Source organism: Xyrauchen texanus, chromosome 43 (genome assembly GCF_025860055.1).
Source record: "Xyrauchen texanus isolate HMW12.3.18 chromosome 43, RBS_HiC_50CHRs, whole genome shotgun sequence".
NCBI lineage: Eukaryota > Metazoa > Chordata > Actinopteri > Cypriniformes > Catostomidae > Xyrauchen > Xyrauchen texanus.
Window position 1 is genome coordinate 12069666 of NC_068318.1, and position 23415 is coordinate 12093080.

At 38.5% G+C, this 23415-nt stretch overlaps 2 protein-coding genes across 5 annotated transcripts in view; one reads left to right on the forward strand and one right to left on the reverse strand.

The window, feature by feature from the left end:
• Window positions 1-226: 226 nt before the first annotated feature.
• On the reverse strand, window positions 227-23327 carry LOC127636079 (SWI/SNF-related matrix-associated actin-dependent regulator of chromatin subfamily A containing DEAD/H box 1B-like). 4 transcript variants are annotated; one of them, XM_052116460.1, is made up of 23 exons: window positions 23254-23327; window positions 19480-19597; window positions 19242-19365; window positions 16464-16512; window positions 16201-16298; window positions 15770-15868; window positions 15601-15679; window positions 14579-14973; window positions 14200-14396; window positions 11855-11945; window positions 11611-11710; window positions 11187-11246; window positions 11024-11099; window positions 9690-9825; window positions 9317-9448; window positions 7772-7897; window positions 7486-7603; window positions 7261-7376; window positions 6993-7181; window positions 6267-6385; window positions 1071-1253; window positions 783-892; window positions 227-666 (listed from the first exon to the last, which is right to left on the reverse strand). In XM_052116460.1, exons 2-23 carry the CDS (start codon window positions 19491-19493, stop codon window positions 605-607), a joined length of 2673 nt encoding a protein of 890 aa, XP_051972420.1. In that variant the 5' UTR covers window positions 19494-19597; window positions 23254-23327; the 3' UTR covers window positions 227-604. The 4 variants fall into 4 exon arrangements, with proteins under 4 accessions (XP_051972420.1, XP_051972417.1, XP_051972416.1 ...); XM_052116457.1 differs by lacking the exon at window positions 23254-23327 and adding an exon at window positions 20693-21119 and having other exon boundaries at window positions 7802-7897; XM_052116456.1 differs by lacking the exon at window positions 23254-23327 and adding an exon at window positions 20693-21119.
• The window catches only part of LOC127636083 (serine/threonine-protein phosphatase 2A 55 kDa regulatory subunit B alpha isoform), a 1105001-nt gene continuing 1099994 nt past the window's right edge, over window positions 18409-23415 (forward strand). Inside the window, exon 1 of the mRNA XM_052116466.1 lies at window positions 18409-18488. Within this exon, the coding sequence (XP_051972426.1) occupies window positions 18425-18488 (64 nt within the window). The 5' untranslated portion in view covers window positions 18409-18424. The remainder of the gene's footprint in view (window positions 18489-23415) is intronic.

The following is a 23415-nucleotide window of genomic DNA, read 5'->3' on the forward strand; positions in this document are numbered from 1 at the left end:
TACCCTTTAAAGGCAAATATATTAGTAGGATAGTAGTTACATTACAATTGTAGTACACATGGTTCAAATAAGGTTTAACAATTAGTTTAAAGAGAAAGAGTACAATGTTACAAAGTGCTAGGGGGAAATAAACCTTATAACATGAATACTTTAGATAATTGACATAAATTAGATTTCTTCTTCTAAAAGGAAAGTTGTGAAAGCTATTCATTTTTTTCATTGCGTAAAGTCTTTTATTTTATTTTTTTTACCTTTCGGCAGACAATTAAAACTCACAAACAAATGACAAGTATGAGCTTACTGGTAACTCTGGAAACAAGAAATCCAACATAACTTACAACAATTGTTTTCACTTAAATCAAACAAATGCAAATGTAAAACCTCCATACATACAAAAATACTAAAATAAACATACAACACAGCATATTACAGTATTTCAGCCAAGTACAATAAAAATGTAAACATATTTGCTCCTCTTAACCTCACCTTTTTTAGTTTTTTTGCAGGTAGTATAGGGAAATCCCACTTCAATGTTCTACAGTACTATTTTCAAATACAGTCAAGTGTCACAATATCATAGTATGCTTCGAGTCTGATCTAGATCTCAGAGTCCAAGAGAAGCTTTGAGCAGTGAGGTCATGTCATCTGGAAATGTGTCCTCATCGCCTGGAAGAAATACAAAAAGTAGTAATCAGTTCATGCACCACTGTATTAGTATTATACAAAAACAACAATGAACAAAACATGGGAGGAATAACAAAATAATTCTTTAATGTTCTCACCCTCCTGAGTAGCAGTCATGTCCTGCTCTAGTTTAAGTTTTCTTTCTCCAATGCGGAGCATGGCGTCCTCTATGGAGTCCTTACTTATCAACTTGATCACCTTCACTGTCCTTAAACAGAAGACAAATGAACACAGATATAAAGTATGCTGAGAACAAGATTAGCTTTCCGAGTTTTAGTTGTGGACCTGAGTCCATTTGACGTCAGGACAAAGCAACTGAAAGTGTGAAACAGCCAAAAGAAAAGGTTGCAGGATGCACGTCCATGCAACAACTTGCTGTCTCCCACCTGGTTTGTCCCACCCGGTGGCAGCGGTCCTCAGCCTGTTTGTCATTGTAAGGGTTGCAGTCAATATCATGAAGAATGACCACATTGGCCGAGGTCAGGTTAATGCCCAGCCCTCCAGCTCTGGTGGACAGCAGGAACACAAAGATGTCCGTATCAGTGTTGAACTGGTCAATCAACCCAATTCTGAAAAAAAAGCCCATTGAGATGTAGAGTTATTGTCCATTCACTTAATTGCTATTTAGAAGACATCCATAGCGATTTACAGTACACTAACAGCAAAAAGTGTCCCTGTGGAGCATGAAGTTAAGTGCTTGAATCAAGAGAACAATGGTGATACAGTACTGCAAGCTCAATTACTTGCAATTTTATCTAAAACCTCTTCCTTTAACAGTGCACATACTTAAATACATGCATAAGTCAAAGATTGTGCCTGATGATGCATTTTGCACATAAAAATGGCCAAAAAATCTGATTGGCTGGCTTTATGCAATTTCTTTTTTTTTTTTATTCTTTATTTTGGTGTAGCAGCATATACATTAGCACATGTTACAAAACAAATGTAGTTGTATTTTCCTTCTGCCATCCAGTTTTTCATTTAGAACAAAAAAAAGAAAGGAAAAAAAAAACACTTGGGGGAGGCAAAGTGTGTACAAAATAGTCCATACTGAAGATTGGTACTTCAGGATTCTTAGTCTGTGATAGTGACTGCGGGAGAAAGTAAGTTAGTTCCTAATGCGTGGTAGGGAGAAGGTGTGCAAGGGCAAAGAAAAAAGGTATGTACGCTCTCTGGCTGTGTACACAGTATGTACTTAAGGGCTCATGCACAAACAAACAAGTAGGCAAACAGATATGGTTACCTTAAAAAGTCATTTGTTCAATACCTCTTCAAAATCTGGTCGCAATGGCCTTACATATTCAACCCACATGGTCCAGAATTTAATAAACACATTTTTCTGAAGACGAAGGGAGAAAGTAATCTTTTCCATAACATAAATGTCATTTACTATATCCATCCACTCTTGTATTGTGGGGGGTTCTGGAAGCAACCAGCGCCTTGTGAGTGCCTTTTTACCCGCCGTCGTTAAAATATAAAATAAATATTCATCAGGCCTTCTTGCCTGGAAATCAGCATATCCTAAAAATAATGTGGAAAACTGAAAAGGCAGGACAGTGTTAAATATGCTTTCTAATGCTTTATGAAGCTCTGCCCAGAATGGTTTTTATCACTGGGCACTCCCAGAATATATGCCAGTGGTTGGATTCTCTAGATCCGCACTGTCTCCAACATTTGGTATCCCCCCCCTCCCCTCAATATGTGCTTTCTGTTTTGGTGTTATAAAAAAATCTGATAAGGCACTTCCACTCGAACTCCCGCCATATTTGAGAATTAGTACATTTCCATGGGAGTTTACATACATCAAACCACTCATCATTGATATGAGAAAATTACCTTCTTTTTCCCATTTTTCTTTAATGTATTCGGTAGAGTGGGATTTTTTTATTCTAAGGGCTTTATAAAATGTAGATATAACACCTTTATTTGGATCTTCTTTGTATGCACCTATAAATATCCTCAGTATTGGGTCATCAAGGTCTGTTTTATTTTTAATGTTATGTTCAAAATGATTACGTATTTGAAGATATCTATAAAAGTCAGATTTCTTAAGGCAATATTCTTTCTTCAAGCTTTCAAAATCTTTTAAGTGTCCCTTTTTTGTAAGGGAGTAGAATGATGTTATTCCTTTTGTAACACAGGATTTAAATCTATGATCCATTATATTAAGCTTGAATTCAGGATCATAGGCACACCATTGAAATTTTTGTAGTTTATGAATCAGATTATAGTCTTCTCTTATCATATTCCAGATTTTTAATTGGGCTTTCATCCATGGGTTTTGCACCTTATCTATAAATCTTTCCAAATTTTGATGCTAATATTGCGTAAATGCTAATAAAAGCTAATATTGCGTAAATTGGGGGATCATTCATTATTGAAAGTTCAATATCTATCCACCTTGCATGATATGTTGGATTACATATATTAATTAATGGTTTAGTTTGAGCTGAATAAAAATAATCCCTCAAATTAGGTAATGCCAATCCTCCTTCCTCCGTTGGGAGCTGTAGTGTTTTGAATTTGACCCTGGGTTTTTTCCTTGCCAAATAAATCTGGAAATTATTTTGTTCAATTCAGACCATTGTTTTGAGGAAACTTCTACAGGGAGTGCTTGAAATAAGTAAAGATATCGTGGAAGGATATTCATCTTTACAGAGTCAATTATATGACTGAGGCTAAGGAAAGAGATGGAATTCCATGTATGTCACTTTTTATTTTTGTTAAGAGAGGGTCAAAATTTATCTCCGCCAATGTTGGAATTATTTTCGGTAGATGTATTCCTAAATATTTCAGTGAATTCTGGTCCCAATTAAGGTGGAATTTCTCTCTAATGTGTTTTGATGGAGTATAATAAAGTGTTAAAATTTGCGTTTTTTTTATGTTTAGTTTGTATCCTGCATATCTACTGAATATTTCTAGGAGGTTCATTAATTCAGGAAATTAGCTATCGGGTTTACTTAAATAAATCAATACATCATGAGCGTACAATGCCAATTTGTGGTCTTCTCCATTTATGCAAATGCCTTTGATGCTTTCAGAATACCTTATCCACTGTGCGAGAGGTTCTATATAAAGTGCAAAGAGTATTGGTGATGAGATCAGGACACCCCTGTCTTGATCCACGTTCTAAGACAATGGAGTCCGAGTTTTTAAAATCGATTTATAGAATCCATCCATCCATCCATCTTCAACCGCTTATCCAAAGTCGGGTCGCGGGGGCAGCTGCTCCAGCAGGGGGCCCCAAACTTCCCTATCCCGAGCCACATTAACCAGCTCTAACTGGGGGACCCTGAGGCGTTCCCAGGCCAGTGTGGAGATGTAATCTCTCCACCTAATCCTGGGTCTTCCCCGAGGCCTCCTCCCAGCTGGACGTGCCTGAAACACCTCCCTAGGGAGGCGGCCAGGGGGCATCCTTACCAGATGCCCAAACCACCTCAACTGACTCCTTTCGACGCAAAGGAGCAGCGGCTCTACTCCAAGCTCCTCACGGATGACTGAGCTCCTCACCCTATCTCTAAGGGAGAAGCCCGTCACCCTTCTGAGGAAGCCCATTTCGCCGCTTGTACTCGCGGACCTAGTTCTTTCGGGTCATGACCCAGCCTTCATGACCATAGGTGAGGGTAGGAACAAAATTGACCGGTACATCGAGAGCTTTGCCTTCTGGCTCAGCTCTCTTTTCGCGGATCAACGGTGCGATAGAGCGAGTGCAATACCGCCCCGCTGCCCCGATTCTCCGGCCAACCTCCCGCTCCATTGTCCCTCACTGCGTGAACAAGATCCGGAGGTACTTGAATTCCTTCACTTGGGGCAATACCTCCTTCCCTACCTGGATTATGCACTCCATCAGTATAAAAAAAAAAAAAATTCTAATCTTTTCCTTACTTTGTTGTGCACAGATCTAGAGGCTACAAGAATCCAAAATCAAGGCTGTAACTATGTCTTGAACATTGGGGGGGGGGTCGCAGATGTAATGGGGCTCTTAATTCTAATGTACTTTTTACCTCTAATAATTTTTTCCTTTAATCTGGATTAGCTGTGCATGCATGTAATATTTACATAGTTGTTAAAAAAGTCTTCATTCATATAATTTGACATCCACAATGGCAAATAGGCAAAGAATTCCTTGATGCAGCAGTTTCCTTCCTTCCTTCCTTCCTTCCTTCCTTCCTTCCTTCCTTCCAAGATCAAAGCAGATGCTTAATGTTTTGGGGCAACATGAAGTGTTTAGCAAAGTAGAGTGTTATCACCATCAGATTAGAACTAGAACGTTAGACATGTGACTTGTGGCTTCCATTGTGCTTTTAGCAGGGACTAAAAATGGTTCAAAGTACAAAAACAAACAAAATTTTAGCAGAATGTAACCGAAACCCATAACAAAGTGGGTTTTCATTTGTTCCAGAGTGAAAACGTTATTATTAAATGCTAAAAAGCAACTATCAACACAGATTAATTGGTAAAACTGAGTCTTCCTCTAGTCAGGATGATTTTTTGTTTCACCCTGAAGGGGTGTAGTTTGCAATAGTGACTGGCTCACTGCAGATTATCCAGAAACAGCTTAATTCCACCTCCAGTTTGCGTTGGACTGAGATATCTTCTATACCGAGATAACAACCTCTGCATTTTTACCATAGGAGAGAGCGTAATGCTCAACTAGCATGTTTCTACAGTAAAATCACAATTTGCAGATCCCATACAAATGAACGGGGAGAGCTGTAAACTGACACCAACCTGTTGCAAAATTGTCAGTGACTTCTCTTATAAAACAGCTATTTTATCGTAGTAAACTCCACAATTGGTTCACTCCAAAAGGATTGTTTAGTGTAAAAAATGTTGAAGATTAGCGAAAAGGTGGTCAATTCATTAAGTGTTGAGCTTTTTCCTCACAAAAGCAGTTTATTTAGCACCCTGAAGCATCTCCGCTATAGACATCCATTAAAAATCCTTTCCAGTGTAACGCCCATAGAATGTCTACGAGAGCCCCGCGTTTTTCATATTGTTGCTAACCTTGTAGGCTCCCCTTGATAGAAGGGGTCTGTTGGAGTCCTGTTGGGTGGACATGAAATACTCATTTGACTTGAAATTATTTTGACTTGAAAGACTGCAGAATGATCCGCAAAGCAGGAAAGATGACTCGCAATACCCGGATGATCAGGGAAATATCACTTTATCCTTTCCGAAATATTCTGAAATATCAGACCGCTGGATGGTGTAATTGACCAATCAGAATGAAGTATTCCAGAAAGCAGTGTATTAATATCAAATAAAATCTAGAAATCCATTAGCGTCATTATTTGTGCTTCAAGGACACCAGAAGCATGGACAGAAAATTCTGTCCAAGTGAACAGCAACTGTGACGAGGCACAATAAGCATCAGGTCTGATACAACCTATACCATTGTCACTCCCCTCCACCTGGGTGCCTGCTCCTGTCATGAGCCTGGACTTGGGCCGATGATAGAAGGACATAGATGATTTGAGGGAAAAGGGTCTGTCCCAATGTTTATTTCAAAAAATTGAACTTAGTCTTAGTTTCTTTATGTACTAACAGCAATAACTGCAAGACACTATAAGTATGCTTACCTGTCACTCATGGGGGTTGAGCCATCCAGTCGGATGTATCTGTGCTTATGGTGTCTCAGGAACACCTCCAAAATGTCAAGCATCATTGTGAACTGGCTAAAGAGCACTACTCGATCACCCTAGAGGGAAAGGGAGATAGAGATAGTGACCACCCTGATTGATATGGGAAGGAAGACTTGAAATAAAGAGAGATTCCACGACATATATGTTTGGAGTAAATAACGACAGAATTTGTTGTAGGAAAAAAAACAAGAACTTTTGCTTTAAAACATTTGTAGTTGACTATGGTAGTCATACTTAACGACTTTTTTACTCCAAGGCCCCCCATTTTCCAATAATAATAATATATGCAATACAATTTTTAAAGCCCCTCCCCCTAGAAAATCTTAAATCTTAATCTATTAAAATAATCTATCATGATTTATTTGATTGATTACAAAAGTTTCAGGAACTATCAGTTCTATGAGTGGTAGGCCTCTTGCCATCTTGTTGGACATTTGCTCAAAACAACTGGTCTATGATGTACTGTAGTGTATACTGGAAAAAAAAAAACAAGTAAAAAAAGGTGTATACTTTATAGCTGTCAGTGTGCAGTATGAATATGGTATAATGAACACAGTGCAAAAGTACTTCTCTGCACTGTTAATTAACTTTCATTATACTCTGAGGGGCTGTTGAAAGTGTAATTTGGTCTCTGGAACAGAAAAGGAATCTGTGCTCTCTCACCTTCTCCTTTAGGGAGCTGAGTAGCTGTGAGAGGAGACTGAGCTTCCCTGAGTCCAGCAGTGTGTCTGTGTCGAGCTGGTATTCCTGCAGAGCACAATACTGCTGGCAGAGACCGTGTAATTCAAAGTCAGACAGCACCTGCATGTCCTCTTTGATGAGAGCTGGATCTGCATCACGGTGACTCGGCTCCTGGAATATTTCAGCCAATTAAAAGCAACATACAACACACATGAAAACAAGTAAAACGGTATACATATATATCTCAGACCTTCAGCATGAGTTTGCTCATGGCTTTAAGTTTTTCAGCTGTATAATACTGCTGGTGAAGAAGTGGATGGTTGGACATCTTTCTCAGCTGCATCATCACATTTGTCAGCTCGCGTTCTGCTCCCAACCAATCACGGAAAATACATGGTTAATTAAAAATGGTTTGAATATAGTGAAGCCAGTACCTTTTTTTTTAACCAGAACATGGTTTCTCTCAAATACATACTTTCTCCATTATTGGACCTCTTGAGTTTGTTGAAGAGAGCACTGTAGAGTTTCTGCTGCCTCTCGGACATGGCGCAAAATTCTATCTGTTCCTCCTTGGCAGGCAGTTGCTTTAGGACCTGCCGGGCATATCGACATCATCAGTGAACCACTCGATTGCCCAAAGGCAACAGAGGGTCAACGTGACCAGCAAAGTGCCCCATCTGCTCGAGAGGCTGAATAATGCATTTGAGATATTGTCCAGTAAATGTTTGCGCAGGCATGCATTATGTATGTTTCTAATGCACCATGCATGCAGATGGAGAGCTATGGTGCACCTCGCTCTTCACACGTCTGAGGATGAAGGGTTTCATGATGAGTTTGGCGTGGGCTATCCTGTCCCTCTCAAAGCTGCTCTGCTCCTCAGAGGACTTCTGGTGGGGACATACCAAATAATATCAGTACTAGAATTTCTTTAAGAAATTTGAATGGTGCTTGCTCATGCAAAAGTTTGCACCATGATGTTAAATTGCAATTTGGTTGCTATGGTGTTCGGAGTGTTTTTTTGGTGTTGCTATGTGACTGTTGCTATGCAATTGCTACGAGGTTGTGGGTGGTTGCTAGTGCTTTGCAGGGGGTTTGCTTTCTGAAGAAAATGTTAGTGATGCTTGCCTGCACATTTGTCACAACCACAATGCTTATGGCTGGTTGCCATGGTGTTGCAATGTGGTTGATAAGATGTTCTGAATGTTTTTTTTTAGCATGTTGCTATGCCATTGCTAAGGGGTTGCTTTCTGAAGAAAATGTTGGTGGTGCTTTTCTGTGCACAAGTCGCCACTGCAATGCTAAGGTGTTGTGGTTGTTTTCCAGGACTTTGATTTGTTGTTGCTAAGGTGTTCTGAGTGGCTGTAGCACATTTGCTATTTGCTACAATACCCTGGCAATTTATGATTGCCAGGGTATTGTGAGCGGGTGCTAGGTGGTTTCTTTCTGAAGAAAATATTAGTGGTGCTTGCCCGTGCATAAGACTCCATCATGATTTTAAGTTATTGTGGGTGGTTGCTGAGATGTTGCAATATGGTTGCTGAGGTGTTAGTAGGGTTATTTAGCATGTAGCCATATCATTTCTGGAAAAATTGTGTGGTGCTTGCCTGTTTGAAAGTCAGTCAGTGCAATGAGGCTGCTAAGGTGTTCTGAGTTTCTTTAGCACATTTCTATATGATTGCTGGGGAATTGTGAGTTGTTGATAGGGCGTTGCTAGATGGTTGCGTTCTCAGGAAACTTTTAATGGCACTTGCCTGGGAAAAAGTAACACTAAGGCATTATGGCTGGCTGCCAGGGAATTGCAGTGTGGTTGCTAAGGTATTCAGAGTGATTTTTTAAGTGTTGCTATGTGATTGCTTGAGTGTTCTAGGTGGTTGCTAGGGCTTTGCTAGGTGGTGGCTTTCTGAAGAAAATGTGAGTGGTACTTGCCCATGTAAACGTCACCACCACGATACTAAGGTGTTGTGGGTGGTTGCCAGGGTGTTGCAATGTGACTGTGTACTGAGTGTTGTTACTATGTAATTGCTAGGGGGTTTTGAGTGGTGGCTAGAGAGTTGCTAGGGGGTTTCTATCTGAAGAAAAACTAAGCTGTGCTTGCACGTGCAAAGATCACCACCATAATGCTAAGGTGCTGTGGCTGGTTGCCAGTGCATTGCAATGTAATGCAATGTATTGCAAGGGAAAGTTAACGCTTCTGTTAATCGGCACAATGAACAGGGTTATTGGCCGATGCCGATAATATCATCCGATGCAGATAATCGCACATTTAAAAAAAAAAAAAAAAAAAACATAATTTTTGCAGGTTCTACCATGGAAAACATCTTGGAGATCTGTGAAGTGCTGCTGGAGAACATGTTGGGCATGATGAAGTTCAGCAAGGACATGAGCTCTAATAGGTTGTTTTGCAGTGGTGTTCCTGTAAGCAGCAGACGATATTTGGCCTGGGGGGACAAACAAGAAGGAGTAACATGAGTGCCTGAGGGGGGCACGGGCAGTTATACCCAGCCAGTTAACCCCATCTGGGAAGCAGACACGCCTTCCTTCCAAAAAACAAAACAAAACAACCACAATCATGCGGTTGTAATAGAGCTCCAGGCATTTATTCTTAATGACCATCGACAGGCCTGGGTTGCTACGGACAACAGCTTTACATGCAACTTATGGTAGTCATGGTGATCTTACATTGATGGCCATGAGGTGTCGGTAGCGGAGCGAGTTCATGTTCTTCAGTAAGTGGCCTTCATCGAACACTGCATACTCCAGTTTGAGCTTGCAGAACAGGCTGCGGTCACTATTATTTCCAATAGCCAGGTTGTAACTGTGCACAGGAGAGCATCTTAATGAGCTGAGGTCTTAAGGGCCAGGACATGAGGCACAGCCATGTTTCATTACCATAAATAATGAATGGGACAGGGTCATTTTACCTGGACCTTTTCAAGTTCACTCAAACACTGAGTATTTTATCATTATTAAGACAGTAACAAGGGGGCTTGTTTCAAAGGTAACTGTCACAGCTTGTAACTCTGTGTGTGGCACAGTTCAAAAGATACATATTTCCCAGGTACCTCATGGTTGGTAGCCTTTTTGGTTTGGCATGCAGGTGGTCTTTTAAGAACATGACAACTCAGCTCCATCTTTAAAGGTGAAGTGTGTAATTTCTGTGCCACTAGTGCAACCAAAGAGAATTGTAAAAATAACAGTTGTTTTCAAACAGGTTTCCCAAACACACCCTGTTTTCCATTGGTCATCAAACAGATAGTCCTGCCCCAAACTCAGGTCATTGGTTGAGCCAACAATGCATACAAATATATTCTTAATCAGTATTTTGTTTTCCAGTAAAATATCTAAACATCCTTAAAATAAGATAGACACATTTGCTTTGGAAGCAAAACTGTAAAATAATAAGACCTTTTTTTTCTTGAATTAGATTTTTCTTGGAAAGTGATTTATTTCATCTTCGACTTGGATGTAGCGTCATTCAAACGCATTTGTTTTCAGTTTCAGATTCTATTATAGAAATTCACAATTCACAATCAGCCATGTTTAATTTAATCCATGAGTGAAAGTGTCCAATAACAGGACGGTTACTGAGATTAAGCGAACAGTATTCAGCTGGTCATGTGATGCTAACATGGCAGCCCCATGAGGTGACCCTCTCCACGTAGAATAAAACAGCTTTTATAAGGTTATTGAGATGACTTGTGTCTCCTTCTCATGTGAGTCCTCTTGATTTTACAATAGCTTACACATATTTTATCTTGTTTTAAGGAAATGTAGATATTTTTACCATAAACAAGAAAAAATATTGATTAATAACATTTTTGCATTGAATGTCTGTGTCTATGTCTGGCTGGCCTGGGATGCTCAAACAGCGAGTGGCAAACTTACGGTTGACCCTGCACATTCAACTGGGATAATAGAAAATTATTGAACATCAAATAATATCACTATTAAGCGCTGACGATGAGAAGTATATTTGAGAGTTAATTTTTTTTTAAGCAAACTTCCTGACTCACGTTGACACTATGATGTTGTAATCCACTATTTGATTCAGAATCTCATAGCGCATATACCTTCTGTCCTCAGCAGACCCTACAAACATAAATCAGTTAAGAAACACATGTTTTACAGAAAATTTTTCTTTTTCATGTTTCTTGAAAGGTCATGTACATGTTTTACCATAATACACCAATACTTTAAAACTGGGGCACCAAAGTTTCAGTTCTCGGACCCAATTATCTGTAAAAAGAACATGAGATTAAGATGAATATTGCTTACTTATTGTTGAGTTAGGGCTGCAACTAATGACTATTTTTTAATCGAGTGATGCCATTGATTCATTTAGTAACAAAGACATTTAATTACTTGTATTGAAAAAAAAAAACATGTTATTTTACATCTTGTGCAAATTGATGGATGTAATAACAAATATAAAAGGATGACTGTGTGCAATATATTGTTTAAAATATAAACGTTGTTATATCAATTGTAGATAATTGTGGACAACTATTTGCCACAGCATGCATATCCAACTAATCTAAAATAACATTGGTTGTTTAATATTCATTGATTTTTAATTGTTGCAGTTAGTTACTGTATTCACCAAGTGTAGAGGCAGGAACGGTGATGAGGTGAGGTCCATGGTGTCCTTCCTGGTAGAGGTGGGCCAGGAATGAGATGGCCTGGATGGTCTTCCCCAAACCCTGGCAATGACAAAAGAGAAAACAACATCTTAGCTACTGTACCATTGCCAAGTACATTATATCCCTAACATTCATATGCAGAATAGCAGATACCATATAGGAAAGGATTCTTTTATTTTAGACAAAAAGAGTATGATAACAGACCATCTCATCTGCCAGGATTCCACTCAGTTTATTCTGATGCAGTAAAGCCAGCCAGTTCAGTCCAATCAGCTGGTACGGTTTCAACTGGAATCTAGATAAACACAAAATCCCAAAGGACTCAGACTTGTTAGCTACTTACAGTAAATATTAAAGGGTTAGATCACCAAAAACGAAAAGCACTCTCATGTTGTTCCAAAACCCGTATTACTCTTTATCTTCCATGGAACACCTAAGGAGAAGCTTAGCAGAATGTTGATGCTGCTCTATTCCAAGTCTTTGGACCCATACAAAAAACTAAAAAAATTCAGTCTGTTCCTCACACAAAGATTCAGAAGTCTTTGAATTAGGGCTGTTGATTTAACACGATTAATTACATAAAAAAATTATGTGTTAAAAAATGAACAATTAATCTTGCCCCCCTATCCGTATGTAAATTCTGTAATAAGGAAAGTTCCTACCATCAGACCAATTCAAGCTTGATGTACCACCTAGATGTGGCAGTAGGGGGCAGTCAGCTCCAGCTGTACATGCAACACGCATCTTCAACGAGATCAACAGGCAGCTTAGCCTTCCAAAGCACAAAGACCCAGCTAGACAGAGCACAACTGAATGCAAGGATCTTGAGATGGGTTTTTCTGTGTTTATAACTACAGTAAATGTAACTTGACAGAGCGTCCTGAAAACACAGCGAAAAAGAAGAAACACGATGTAACCAAAGTGAGACGTTCCAAAAGCATCTGCTTGATGCATGAGTACAGTACATAGACCAAAAATAGGTCAATAATAGGGTATTTGTCAATTATTTGAGAATATTCAAATAATAATTATTATTATTTTTTTATATAAACTAATTTTAAATCGAATGATTGCAACAACCTCCAAAAAAGTTAAGACAGTCGAGTATTTATCACTATGTAACACGCCCATTTCTTCTAATAAAACGTATTAAGCATTTGGGCACCGAAGACACAAGTTTGTTAAGTTTAGCAAACTGAAAATTTCCCCCATTCATCCATCATGCAGGTCTTCAGTTGCGCAATTGTACAGCGCTTCATTGACGTATTTTGCCCTTCACAATGCGCCACACATTCTCAGTTGCTCTAAAAATGTTTACATATCTTTTTGCATTAACGGTGCCCTCACAAAGGTGCAATTTACCCATGCCATAGGCACTGGCATGCCCACATACCATGACAGATACTGGATTTTGGACCTGATGATGATTACAGTTTGGATCGTCCTCTTTGGCCCGGAGAACACAATGGCTATTTTTTCCAAAAACGACCTGGAATGTGGACTCGTCAGACCACAAAACAAGATTCCACTGTTATACTTTCCATCTCAGATGAGACAGAGGCCAGAGAAAACAGCAGAGCTTCTGGACAGTGTTGATGTATGGCTTCTCCTTTGCATAGTAAAGCCTTAACTTGCATCTGTGGATGCAGCGGTGAATGGTGTTCAATATTCACAAGCCCACGTCATGATATCCATTACAGACAAATGACGGTTTTTAAGACAGTGACATTTAACAGGTCAGAGTTCAAACTGGATTCCTTGAATCTTTTAACTACAATATATTGTTCACAGTAGAGGGTGAAATCCTCCAAATCCTTCCAATTAGTCTTTGGAGAACACTGTTCTCAAAGAGCTAAATTATTTGCTGATGCATCTTGTTGGCAAATTAGCATACCTCTAACAATCCATGCTCTTGAAGGACTAGGCTAATTTTTGAAGCTCATTATATACTATAACATACAGTTTACTGCTTCACATGTTTAACATCTCCATTTCACATCACCTTGCTATTTCAATTCAGCCGATTATTATTAGTCCTAAATTGCTATCTCAACTTTCTTTGGAGTCTGTTACAATCATCTGATTTGAAATGAGTAAATAAAAGAAAAAAATATTCACGAGGTATAAGATTAAATAATTTGTTGTAGTACTTTCAATATAGCACAGGGTCAATCGAATTTACAATTCACTCCTTTTTGTTTTTAATAGAATTTTCCATACTGTCCCAACTTTAATTGATTGACAGCCCTACTTTGAATATAGTGGTCAACTTTAATGGTGCTTTTCTGTCAGTTTTGGAGCTTGACAGCCCCTGGTCACTGTGCTTTTGTTGTATGGGGGAAAAAAAACACATTGTACTGGTAAACCTCCTTGTGTGTTCCAGGTGAGAGAAAAAAGTCATTCGAGTTTGGAATGACATGAGGACGAGTAAATGAGAATTCTCCTTTGAATTCTCCTTTTGGAATGAACTATTACTTTGAGTATCTGTATCTTATTCTAGTTCTTAGAAGAAAAAAAAAAGTTCCTAAAGCCATGATATGAAATCTTACGTGCTGCTGAGGATCTGCGGCTGGCTCATGGAACCCTGACCCTTGTTAAACACTTGGGTCACATCTTGGACCAGTTTTTCTGAGATTTCCTCACACTTGCTCATGAGGCCCTTTACAACTTCTCTTTCCTTCAGAACATCACGACATCCTGCCAGCAGCTCAGTGGAAAGACCATTGCCTCTGTGCATAACATCATCCTGATGAATAAATAAGCAGAATTGATGCCTTTGGCAAAAATCTGATTTATGGCATTTCCGATCCTTAATGCTAGTCAATCCTTAAAATCAGATTTCAAAAACAAATTGGATTTAATTTCAGTGTGAAAAAACAGGTATTTGATTATGGCCTAAATAATCTGGCAGATGCACTATTTTCTCACCAGTGCTTCCCATGTTTTATATGGTCTCAGCTCGGTGATTTTCTGGGCTTTCTTTAAAGAGCATCCTGCGATGAGTGTGAGCTCATCCACAGAGGCGGTCTGAAAAAAGCTGAGGATCTCGGATTTAAGTTTAGATAAAGTCTCATCTGGTTGGTCCGAGTCAGAGTCCAGCAATGCATTCTCAGAAGAGGCGTCAGAGTCACTGCACTCATCTTCTGAGCTCACTACCGACTGCATTCTGCTCCTCTGAGATGTTTTGGTCCTATTAAGAGGCCTGCATGATTTTGGTTGGGGTATGTCGGGGCGCTGGACAGCCTGAGTTTGTTGCCGGGTGTTTGCAACCCGTCTTGTGCTTTGGGCAGTAATTTGCGAGTCATCATCCTCGGATTCAACCACTAAAAGTAGAGAAAGGGCGTAGACGTTATGAAGAGATTTCATTGCATAGTTGTTCACATGACATGCAACATTCTCGTTCAATTAAAATTTCTAAAAGTGCATTGACGGTTGTTGACCTAAAGAAATGAATAGTACATTTTGACATACAGTCCATTTAAAATGTACACTCACATGAGATTCCAGTCATATAAGTGGCTTAGAAAAGGTTCACTCCAACACAAGTTTTAACAATAACAATAAGTTGTTATTTAAGAACATGGTTTTTCTACAATGGCAAAATTTGCTTTTGCATAGTGTTACATCCACATCAACAGGTGTCAGTATAAAATCCAAGATCAATGTTGTATTAATTGTTAACTGTTCAGACCGAATGCATTCGCAGGTGTCCCGAGACGCATTTTTAAATGTATAACTTGACAAGACATCTAAAAACGTGGCACTTTTGCACGAGACGTGGCACAACACAAAATATCAGTTTAGCACGTTTACAAAGAAAAACAATTGAACAACAGCACAGACTAATGCAAAAATGACTTCGGTGTGAACGGCACCTTAGAGCTTTTAAAGCTTACACAATCAAATTCCCATCAAACCTCACCAGAGTACAAATTCCCATCAAACCTCACCAGAGTCAGAGAACATTCGTAGTGCTTCTAAGGCATCCTCAAAGAGCCAGCAATGTTCATGAAGGACATCCCTGAGTTCCTGTGAGAAGACACAAACTTCTCACTCAAGCTCAAACAAACATGTGTTGAATTTGTAATTATTATTTAATAATGCTGTGCGCTGACTCACGTTCTTGTTCAGATGGGGGAACTTCCTCTGAAGTCTTCTGAGCATACGTTCCTGATCTTTAGATGTCATCTCAGGCTCCTCCTCCTCTGAATCATCCATCTAATGAGATATAAAACACCACTGTGACGCCCGTCCCAGCGCAGAGTGCACCAGTGCAGATGCAGCTCATTTAAACACACTCCCCAATGCACTGTCATTGACAAATGATGAATAGAATAATAGTGGCTGTAAATCATCTAGAAGAGGGGATTAACCAGTAACCTGGCAGTTGATATCTCAGGTGGAAAGACATACTGTTCGTGTCCTTGATCGGGACACTGTTTAAAATGTTGCCCCAGTACATTTACAAAGGCAATAAAGGCCTTGCTGTGTGTAAATTTAAACAGTCATGCGCACAACACATTTCGATCATAGCCTGTGACTGAGCTCACCGCTGAAGCCTGCCTCTTTTTGCTGTGATGGGAGTAGTCACTCTCCTGGGAAGTGCCACACATTTGCTGCTGTCGTGTCTCATGGACCGAAACAGGCACTGAGAGGAGAGCATGTCAACAAGGCTCAGCAACACACAAATCAATGCAGTAAATGCATCTTCACTTCTCTGCTGGATTCAGCAATACTGAAGCCATCCAAGTGATCAATAAAGTTTTATCATGGGAGCTGTTAAGAATGATGAAGTGATTCGGTTCATCTATACCTGCCATCCCAGATGTCTGCGTGGATGAGGGGTGTACACTCTCGGTCACCTGAAACATTAATGAAATGGTTATAGACCACAACTGTGACCACCTGCTTTTGCACTGGCCTTGCTTCTAGAAGTACTTTTCCCATTTATTTTCATTAAATCAGTAAAGTGTTCTAAGCCATGAACCAAACCAACTAGGTTAGAGGTGGATCACAACATTACAAACTTTGATTCAAAGAAATAAATTGCATAAAAGTTAGAAAAAAGTTACAGCAACACAGTGTACTTAATTTTTCTATGAGGGAACGAACAAAACAAAACAATACATTTTAAGTTTTTAGAAAAATATTCGAATATATACAAACATCTAAATTGTTTGACAGTTTAGTGAGACTCAGTTACATAATTCACAATGGTTCATGGGGGTGGGCAGTCGCACCTGAGCTGTTTTGGATTGATTTAAGCTTCCATGGCATCAGTGACATCGCTGATTGGTGGATTTCTTTAAAGGATTATGGGTAGTGTAGTCCTTCACCAAGAAGTCAGCAATTAAACATAATTTTTTATATAAATGAAGTTGAAATCACAATGTCTTGTGGCATTTAGAGAAACATATACTATCGATTAAAGGTCGACCGATAGTGGATTTTGCCGATATGATAACTAAGTCTCTCTTTTCTTTGATGGGCTCAGACATTGGGGCTACAAAAGTCCAAAATGAATAAAATCCCAAAAGCATTTAATTGTGCAACCAAAATCCCCAAAACAACCAGAAAAACAAAGATTTAGTGCAAAAACGCAGAGATTAACTATAAGCCCGAAACACACTGGGAACTCAGTGTGTTTCGAATTGATGGATAACTGGATCCGTAACAGTGCTCCATATTTAAGTATTAATCAAATTAAGCTTTTGATAGCCCATATATTCACCGGATGTTTTTTATTTATTTATTTCACCAGATGAGGTTTCATGAGGAATACGCAATGGTTTATTAAAATTCACAAGATATGAAGTTGAGGACACGATGAATGTGCTAGCGGGGCACATTTCCATATCAAGAATAGACATTAAGCATTGACATGGGCTTGTCCTCCGGACAAGTAAATTGGTTATTCACTTGTCCAAGTAAAAAAACGACATGTCCGGAGAGAAAAAAGGACATTTATGTTACATGCTCAGTAATATGTCAAAGATTATGTTGTATTTTTTTCTAAAATTATGACCAATGTCCAATCTCATAGTGTACCTATGCAATCAACTCAATTATCTGTGACAGAAATGTAAACCGCACTGGCAGGGGAGGAGACTATTGTCATTTGATAATTATTTTATGTCACATATGTGGTGAAATAAAGAAAAGCCTCCATTGCCATCATTTAGAGCAGGGGTGCTCACACTTCTATGGAATGAGATCTACTTTTTCATCATGTTATTGCAGCAAGATCTACCATATACAATAAAGGCTAAACATTATAACAATGCCAACATTTCAGGAGTCTGTAGCGAAATTTGACAATTTTCAAAACTAGCTTCAAAACCACAACAAATAATAACACTAATATGATAATAATGGAAGAATGGTTAAGTTCTTAAGTCAGTATTCAAGACTATAAAAAACAGCAATGAATATATATGGATTCAAAATAATAGAACAAAAAATACGGTTTTTTTTACAGCAGTTGTCTCAAGTATTCAAGTAAACATTCAGAATGAAATGCAACATAAAACTACTACTGTTCTTCACTGTATGATTATAATACATTAATACTTTTAAAACTACTTAAGTTACTCAATTAAGAGCAGTGAGTGTTTTCTCCTTTTCTTGTTCTGGTTGATTGATTATTATAATGACTCACTAGACAGCAGCAGGTCTATTAGCTTACATTTATACTTACAAGTCTGACATTTTAATACAAATCCACTTTTTTCTCCACTGTTTACATTCACTTTAGACATCACTCTCTGTGTTGACATGAATACCTCACCAAGACGGCCATATTGGTGGAATTTTGGTGGATATGTATTTGACCATTCAGGTGCGAATTATCACAAGCATTTTCAGCATACACACATACACCGACTGTCAATAAAATGGGCACAGCTGTTACTGGATCACTAGCGAATTATACAATTACGTGCTCTGGATTACTTTCAACAGCAGAATGATAATATGGACTTTCTAATAAGTGGCACAGGCCTAGGCAATCACAAAAATAGCTGGTTATTTTTTTGTTATTGACGTTTTAATCAGTCTGCTTGTCTGGCTGGCAATGCAAAGTGCAAAGTGATAAGATGTGTGGGTTGGCCACAGAGGAATAATACATTTTAAAAAATATCGGCAACTATCAGCAAACATTTTTGCCGATAGTTCCAAAAAGCAACTATCGGCACAGATTAATCGTAAAAAACAATATATCATCTACCCTTACATCAATTAACCTCTGAGCTCATGGTGGATGTGTCTTGAAAGGATTATACTGTAAGTTAAAAAAAAAAAATTCTCTATAGAAAAAATTAATAGGATTTTTACTATTTCCACACAACAAAATTGCGGGAATCCACCCAAAACATGCCACTGGGTCTTACTTACACCAATATAACACCCAGCACTCTTGTAGCTAATGTTTAATAAATTCTCACAATCTTGAACAACTATCTTAAATCCACAACCCGATTTTAAATCATCATTTTCAAACACTCATCCTTTATTCTCACAACAGACAGCAAAACACATGATCAATACAGCTAAATCCATTAACACCATCATTTAAAGATTTGATTGTATTTACCATTTCTGATTGCTTCTGGCTTGTTTGTGGGTGTTGTGAGGTACATATTGTTGTACTGCTGTGCTTCTGAATTTTGTCCATCTTCACCTCAGTTGATAATGCTTTTTTCTCAGCCTCTCCTTGCCTTGATATTAAAATGTATTAAAAATACTGTTGTAAAATAGTGTGTTTTCAGTAATACAAGTTTTGAATTTGTAGTCTGGGCCTCAAGCTCTAAATATTCAATTTGAGTAATTACCTGTCTGGCATCATGGAACTGCCTGATATCTCAATATCAGAGTCCGAGTCAGAAAGGACATTGGAAAGAGACGATCCTGATGGACGTTTGGTTTCAGGAGTCTCAGGAATGATAGTGTCTGTAAAATTAAAGCAATAAGCCATGAAAGCCGCAAAATCACTGTACCACATTGCTTAGAGTAGCTTATTGCTTCTATAAAACAGAAATATGATTATAGGCATCAATGTTCAGTGCATACATTTATTAAATACATTCATTGATTATGATAATAAGATTTGCCTTGAAAAACCTTGCAAGGCAGCAAAAGAACAGTGTTAAAAAAATAAGTAAATATAAATATGGATCGAGGAAATAGAGAGAGAAATACAAACAGTCAGACAGACAGATAGACGGACGAATGGACAGACTGATGGATAGAGACATATAGACAGACAGATACAGACACACACACAGACAGAGACAGACAGACATAAGTGGACAAAGACAGACAGACAGATAGATAAAAAGACAGACCACTGACATGCACAGAACACGGGGATACAGGGGCGCAAGCCTGCCCCTTTCGTTCACAAATCTAAAGGTGCCCTTCACAAATGTACAGGTGCCCTTTTAAGTGGAGGTGTCTTTACTACAGCACAGACAGAAAGATAGATACAGATACATACGGAAAGAACAGACAGAAAGATTTAGATGGATGGATGGATGGATGGATAGATAGATAGATGGATAGACATATGGATGGATGGATGGATAGATAGACAGACATATAGATAGATAGATGGATGGATGGATGGATGGATAGACATATGGATGGATGGATGGATGGATGGATAGGACATATGGATGGATGGATGGATAGACATATGGATGGATGGATGGATGGATGGATAGACAGACATATAGCTAGACATATAGCTAGATAGATAGATAGATATTTGTCTAAAGAAACGTCCATTCAAAATTTAGCATTCAAATAAAAGTAAAAGAGAACGGCAAGTTCGTTCAACTAATCGTTTGACAGTTTATCAACTATTATAAAACGGATATTTCCAACTCTAAATTGTGTTCTAATTTGCAAAGTAGAATATGCCAATACCCCCAACCACACACAGTATTTACATTTTTTATTTTTATTTTAGGTAAAGAAAAAAACAAAACAAAAAACAGGGGTTTGTCTAAAGAGACAGACACTGTTAAACTTGTCACAGCCTACCCGAGGGAACCACATGATTTGTGGTTGCTGGTCGATTCTTTTTCTTCATTGTTCACTCAATGTTTTATAACAGCTGAATCCAGGGTTACATGTCATAAACCTGAATCGGTACAATCACATAAGCGACATCTGACTCGTTGTTCCCCGAATCCACCATCCATATACAGAAATTAGCTGATTTTGGACAAACAAAGCATCTTTCTCTAACAAAGAACACTTACACCGGCGAGCTAATAAATGATTGCCTTGTCAATAAACAGCCTCGCATTGGCTTCTAGCATAGGTAATGACCAGATACTACTGTTTAACACAGAACATGTCTCTGGACGTAATGACTCTTTGGGATGTTTTACTAGTTGGATTTTATCTAATATATATAATAAATGAATGAAGACTGTACGATAACAAGCTAATCGGTTGTCATATCTGTAACTACGGTGGCCGTGAAGGTACGCACGTGTACTCACTTTAGACACGCAGAGGACTGAGTGCGAGAGAGGCTCATAACTAAATAATAACTCTATAATTAAACACACAGAAACTACTACTGACGCATTTTCAATATCAATATTAATCCGTTGGCATTGTTACAATTCTTTCATTAAGGTAAATATGCTTCAATGAGAAACTGCCATTTTTGTTTTCATTATAAGAATCGATATTATTCTTTCCTGTTAAAAGCCAGCTGTAGGCTAGTCTATACACTACAGTTCTTTGAAATACTGTGAACTATCTTACAATTATTTTTTTCTGTCTAGTTGCCATGCATCCAGTAACACTGGCATCCACGCGCTTTATACTCTCCTTTTATTCAGACTCTGTTATAGTAATGAGTTGCGAACACTTCGTTATTTGATTGACAAAAGCCCTGTGCATCGTAATGACTGATCTTTCTTCATAAGGATGCAAGTTGTCAAGAGGCGAGACAACAATAACAAAGGGTATTAAGATGCTGCTGACGCTGCGATGTGACGTGACTGCAGAATACTGCAGCGTTTCCACTCACGTGCATAAGAATAAGAATATAAAACACTGCTAACATACTGTAGCTTTTTGTCTTGGTAGCCTATATTTGGAATGAAGTAAGTGTGGGTTTTAATTATTAGGCCTATTATATCTTTAAATCATGTCCTTTTAATCACTGAGGTTTAACCAACCTTTCTTTCTCAAGATAGATGGATAGAAAATGTATTGATTTTGTTTTCACCAATTTTTTGTGTCCTACTGTTAAAACGATGTGCCACTTGCTTATGTTAAAAAAACTCTAAAAGAATCTTAAAGGAATAGTTCACCCAAAAATGAAACTTCTCTCATCAGTTACTCACCCTCATGCCAGATGTGTATGATTTTCTTTCTTCTGCTGAACACAAACTAAAATTTTTGAAGAATATCTCAGCTCTGTAGGCCCATACACAAGTAAATGGTGACCAAAACTTTGAAGCTCCAAAAAGCACATAAAGGTAATCCATAAGATTCAAGTGATTTAATCCATGACCCAATCGGTTTTGGGGGAGAACAGACCATAATATAACTCCTGTTTCACTATAAATCCTCCTTCATCCTTGGCAATCAGGATTTCAAGTTTGATTACACTTCCTATAGCGCCATCTAGCTCTACACATGAGACAAGCACTAGGAAGTGTAATCAAGCTTGAAATCATGATTGTGGCTGGAGACTGCAATAGTAAGATGTAATTGCTGGCAACTGTTATTTAATTTCCATTAAAATATTAAGGTAGCTATGATACTACTCGCCAGCCACTGCAATGCGTGTCAACATTGAGGAAATCAAAACTAGTCAGATGCCAGCTAGTGAGCTAGTCTAACTATCGTTAGCAAGTTCACTAGCTATCGCTAGCTAGCAAGCTAAAATGTAACATCATTCAGATTTGCCTTAAATTAAATTAAGGAATAAGAGAACACCGGCAAGAGGACAATAGCATTAGCACTAGCACAGGACATAAGCACTAGCTAGTCAGTCTTGTAAGCTAATCGGTTGTTCGTGTTAGCAACTGCTTGTGTATTTTCTAGCTAGTCAAGTGTGAAAAATATTACTCCTTGCTTGATGGAAAGAAAAGTACCCACTGTTTTACATGTGATACATTTAATAGGGTTCGCCACAAGTAATAGCAGGCTGCGGTGTAACCTGAACTGAAATTAAGTATAGAAATGGCTGCTATTTGGCATTTTGCACTACATACGTTTGTAATCATGTACCTGTTTATATATAATTGTCTTTAATTGATTGAAGTAATCAATTGATTTTCTAAGCAGCTGTACGCCAAAATGTGCTTTGCATTTGGAATAAGTCCAGATAGATTTCAGTGATACTTCATTGAATGGCCAATTTTACAAGTAGCCTATTTTGTGTATTTTCAAGATAATACTGTATTTTATTTTGATGAATTTTTTTCCTCACAGTATGTGGTATTTTAATTTTAAATACATTTTCACGTATTTGTGCCCAACTGTTCATGATCATCACAGTTGCAAAGTGAACTCATGGTCAGTGCATGTACATTGTGGATTGAGTGTGTATAATTTGAAAAGAATGCTGCCACCTTCCTCGAGTGACGTCAGCCCAGTTGTTTTGAATCGTTCGTCCAATCGGAAGCACGCTCTCACATCTACAGAAGCCGACATGGGTCCATCCTCACGGCAGCTTTTATCCTCTGTTACTCATCACAACGCCCCCTCGGTAGGGTGCATGTACGGGGCTCTCA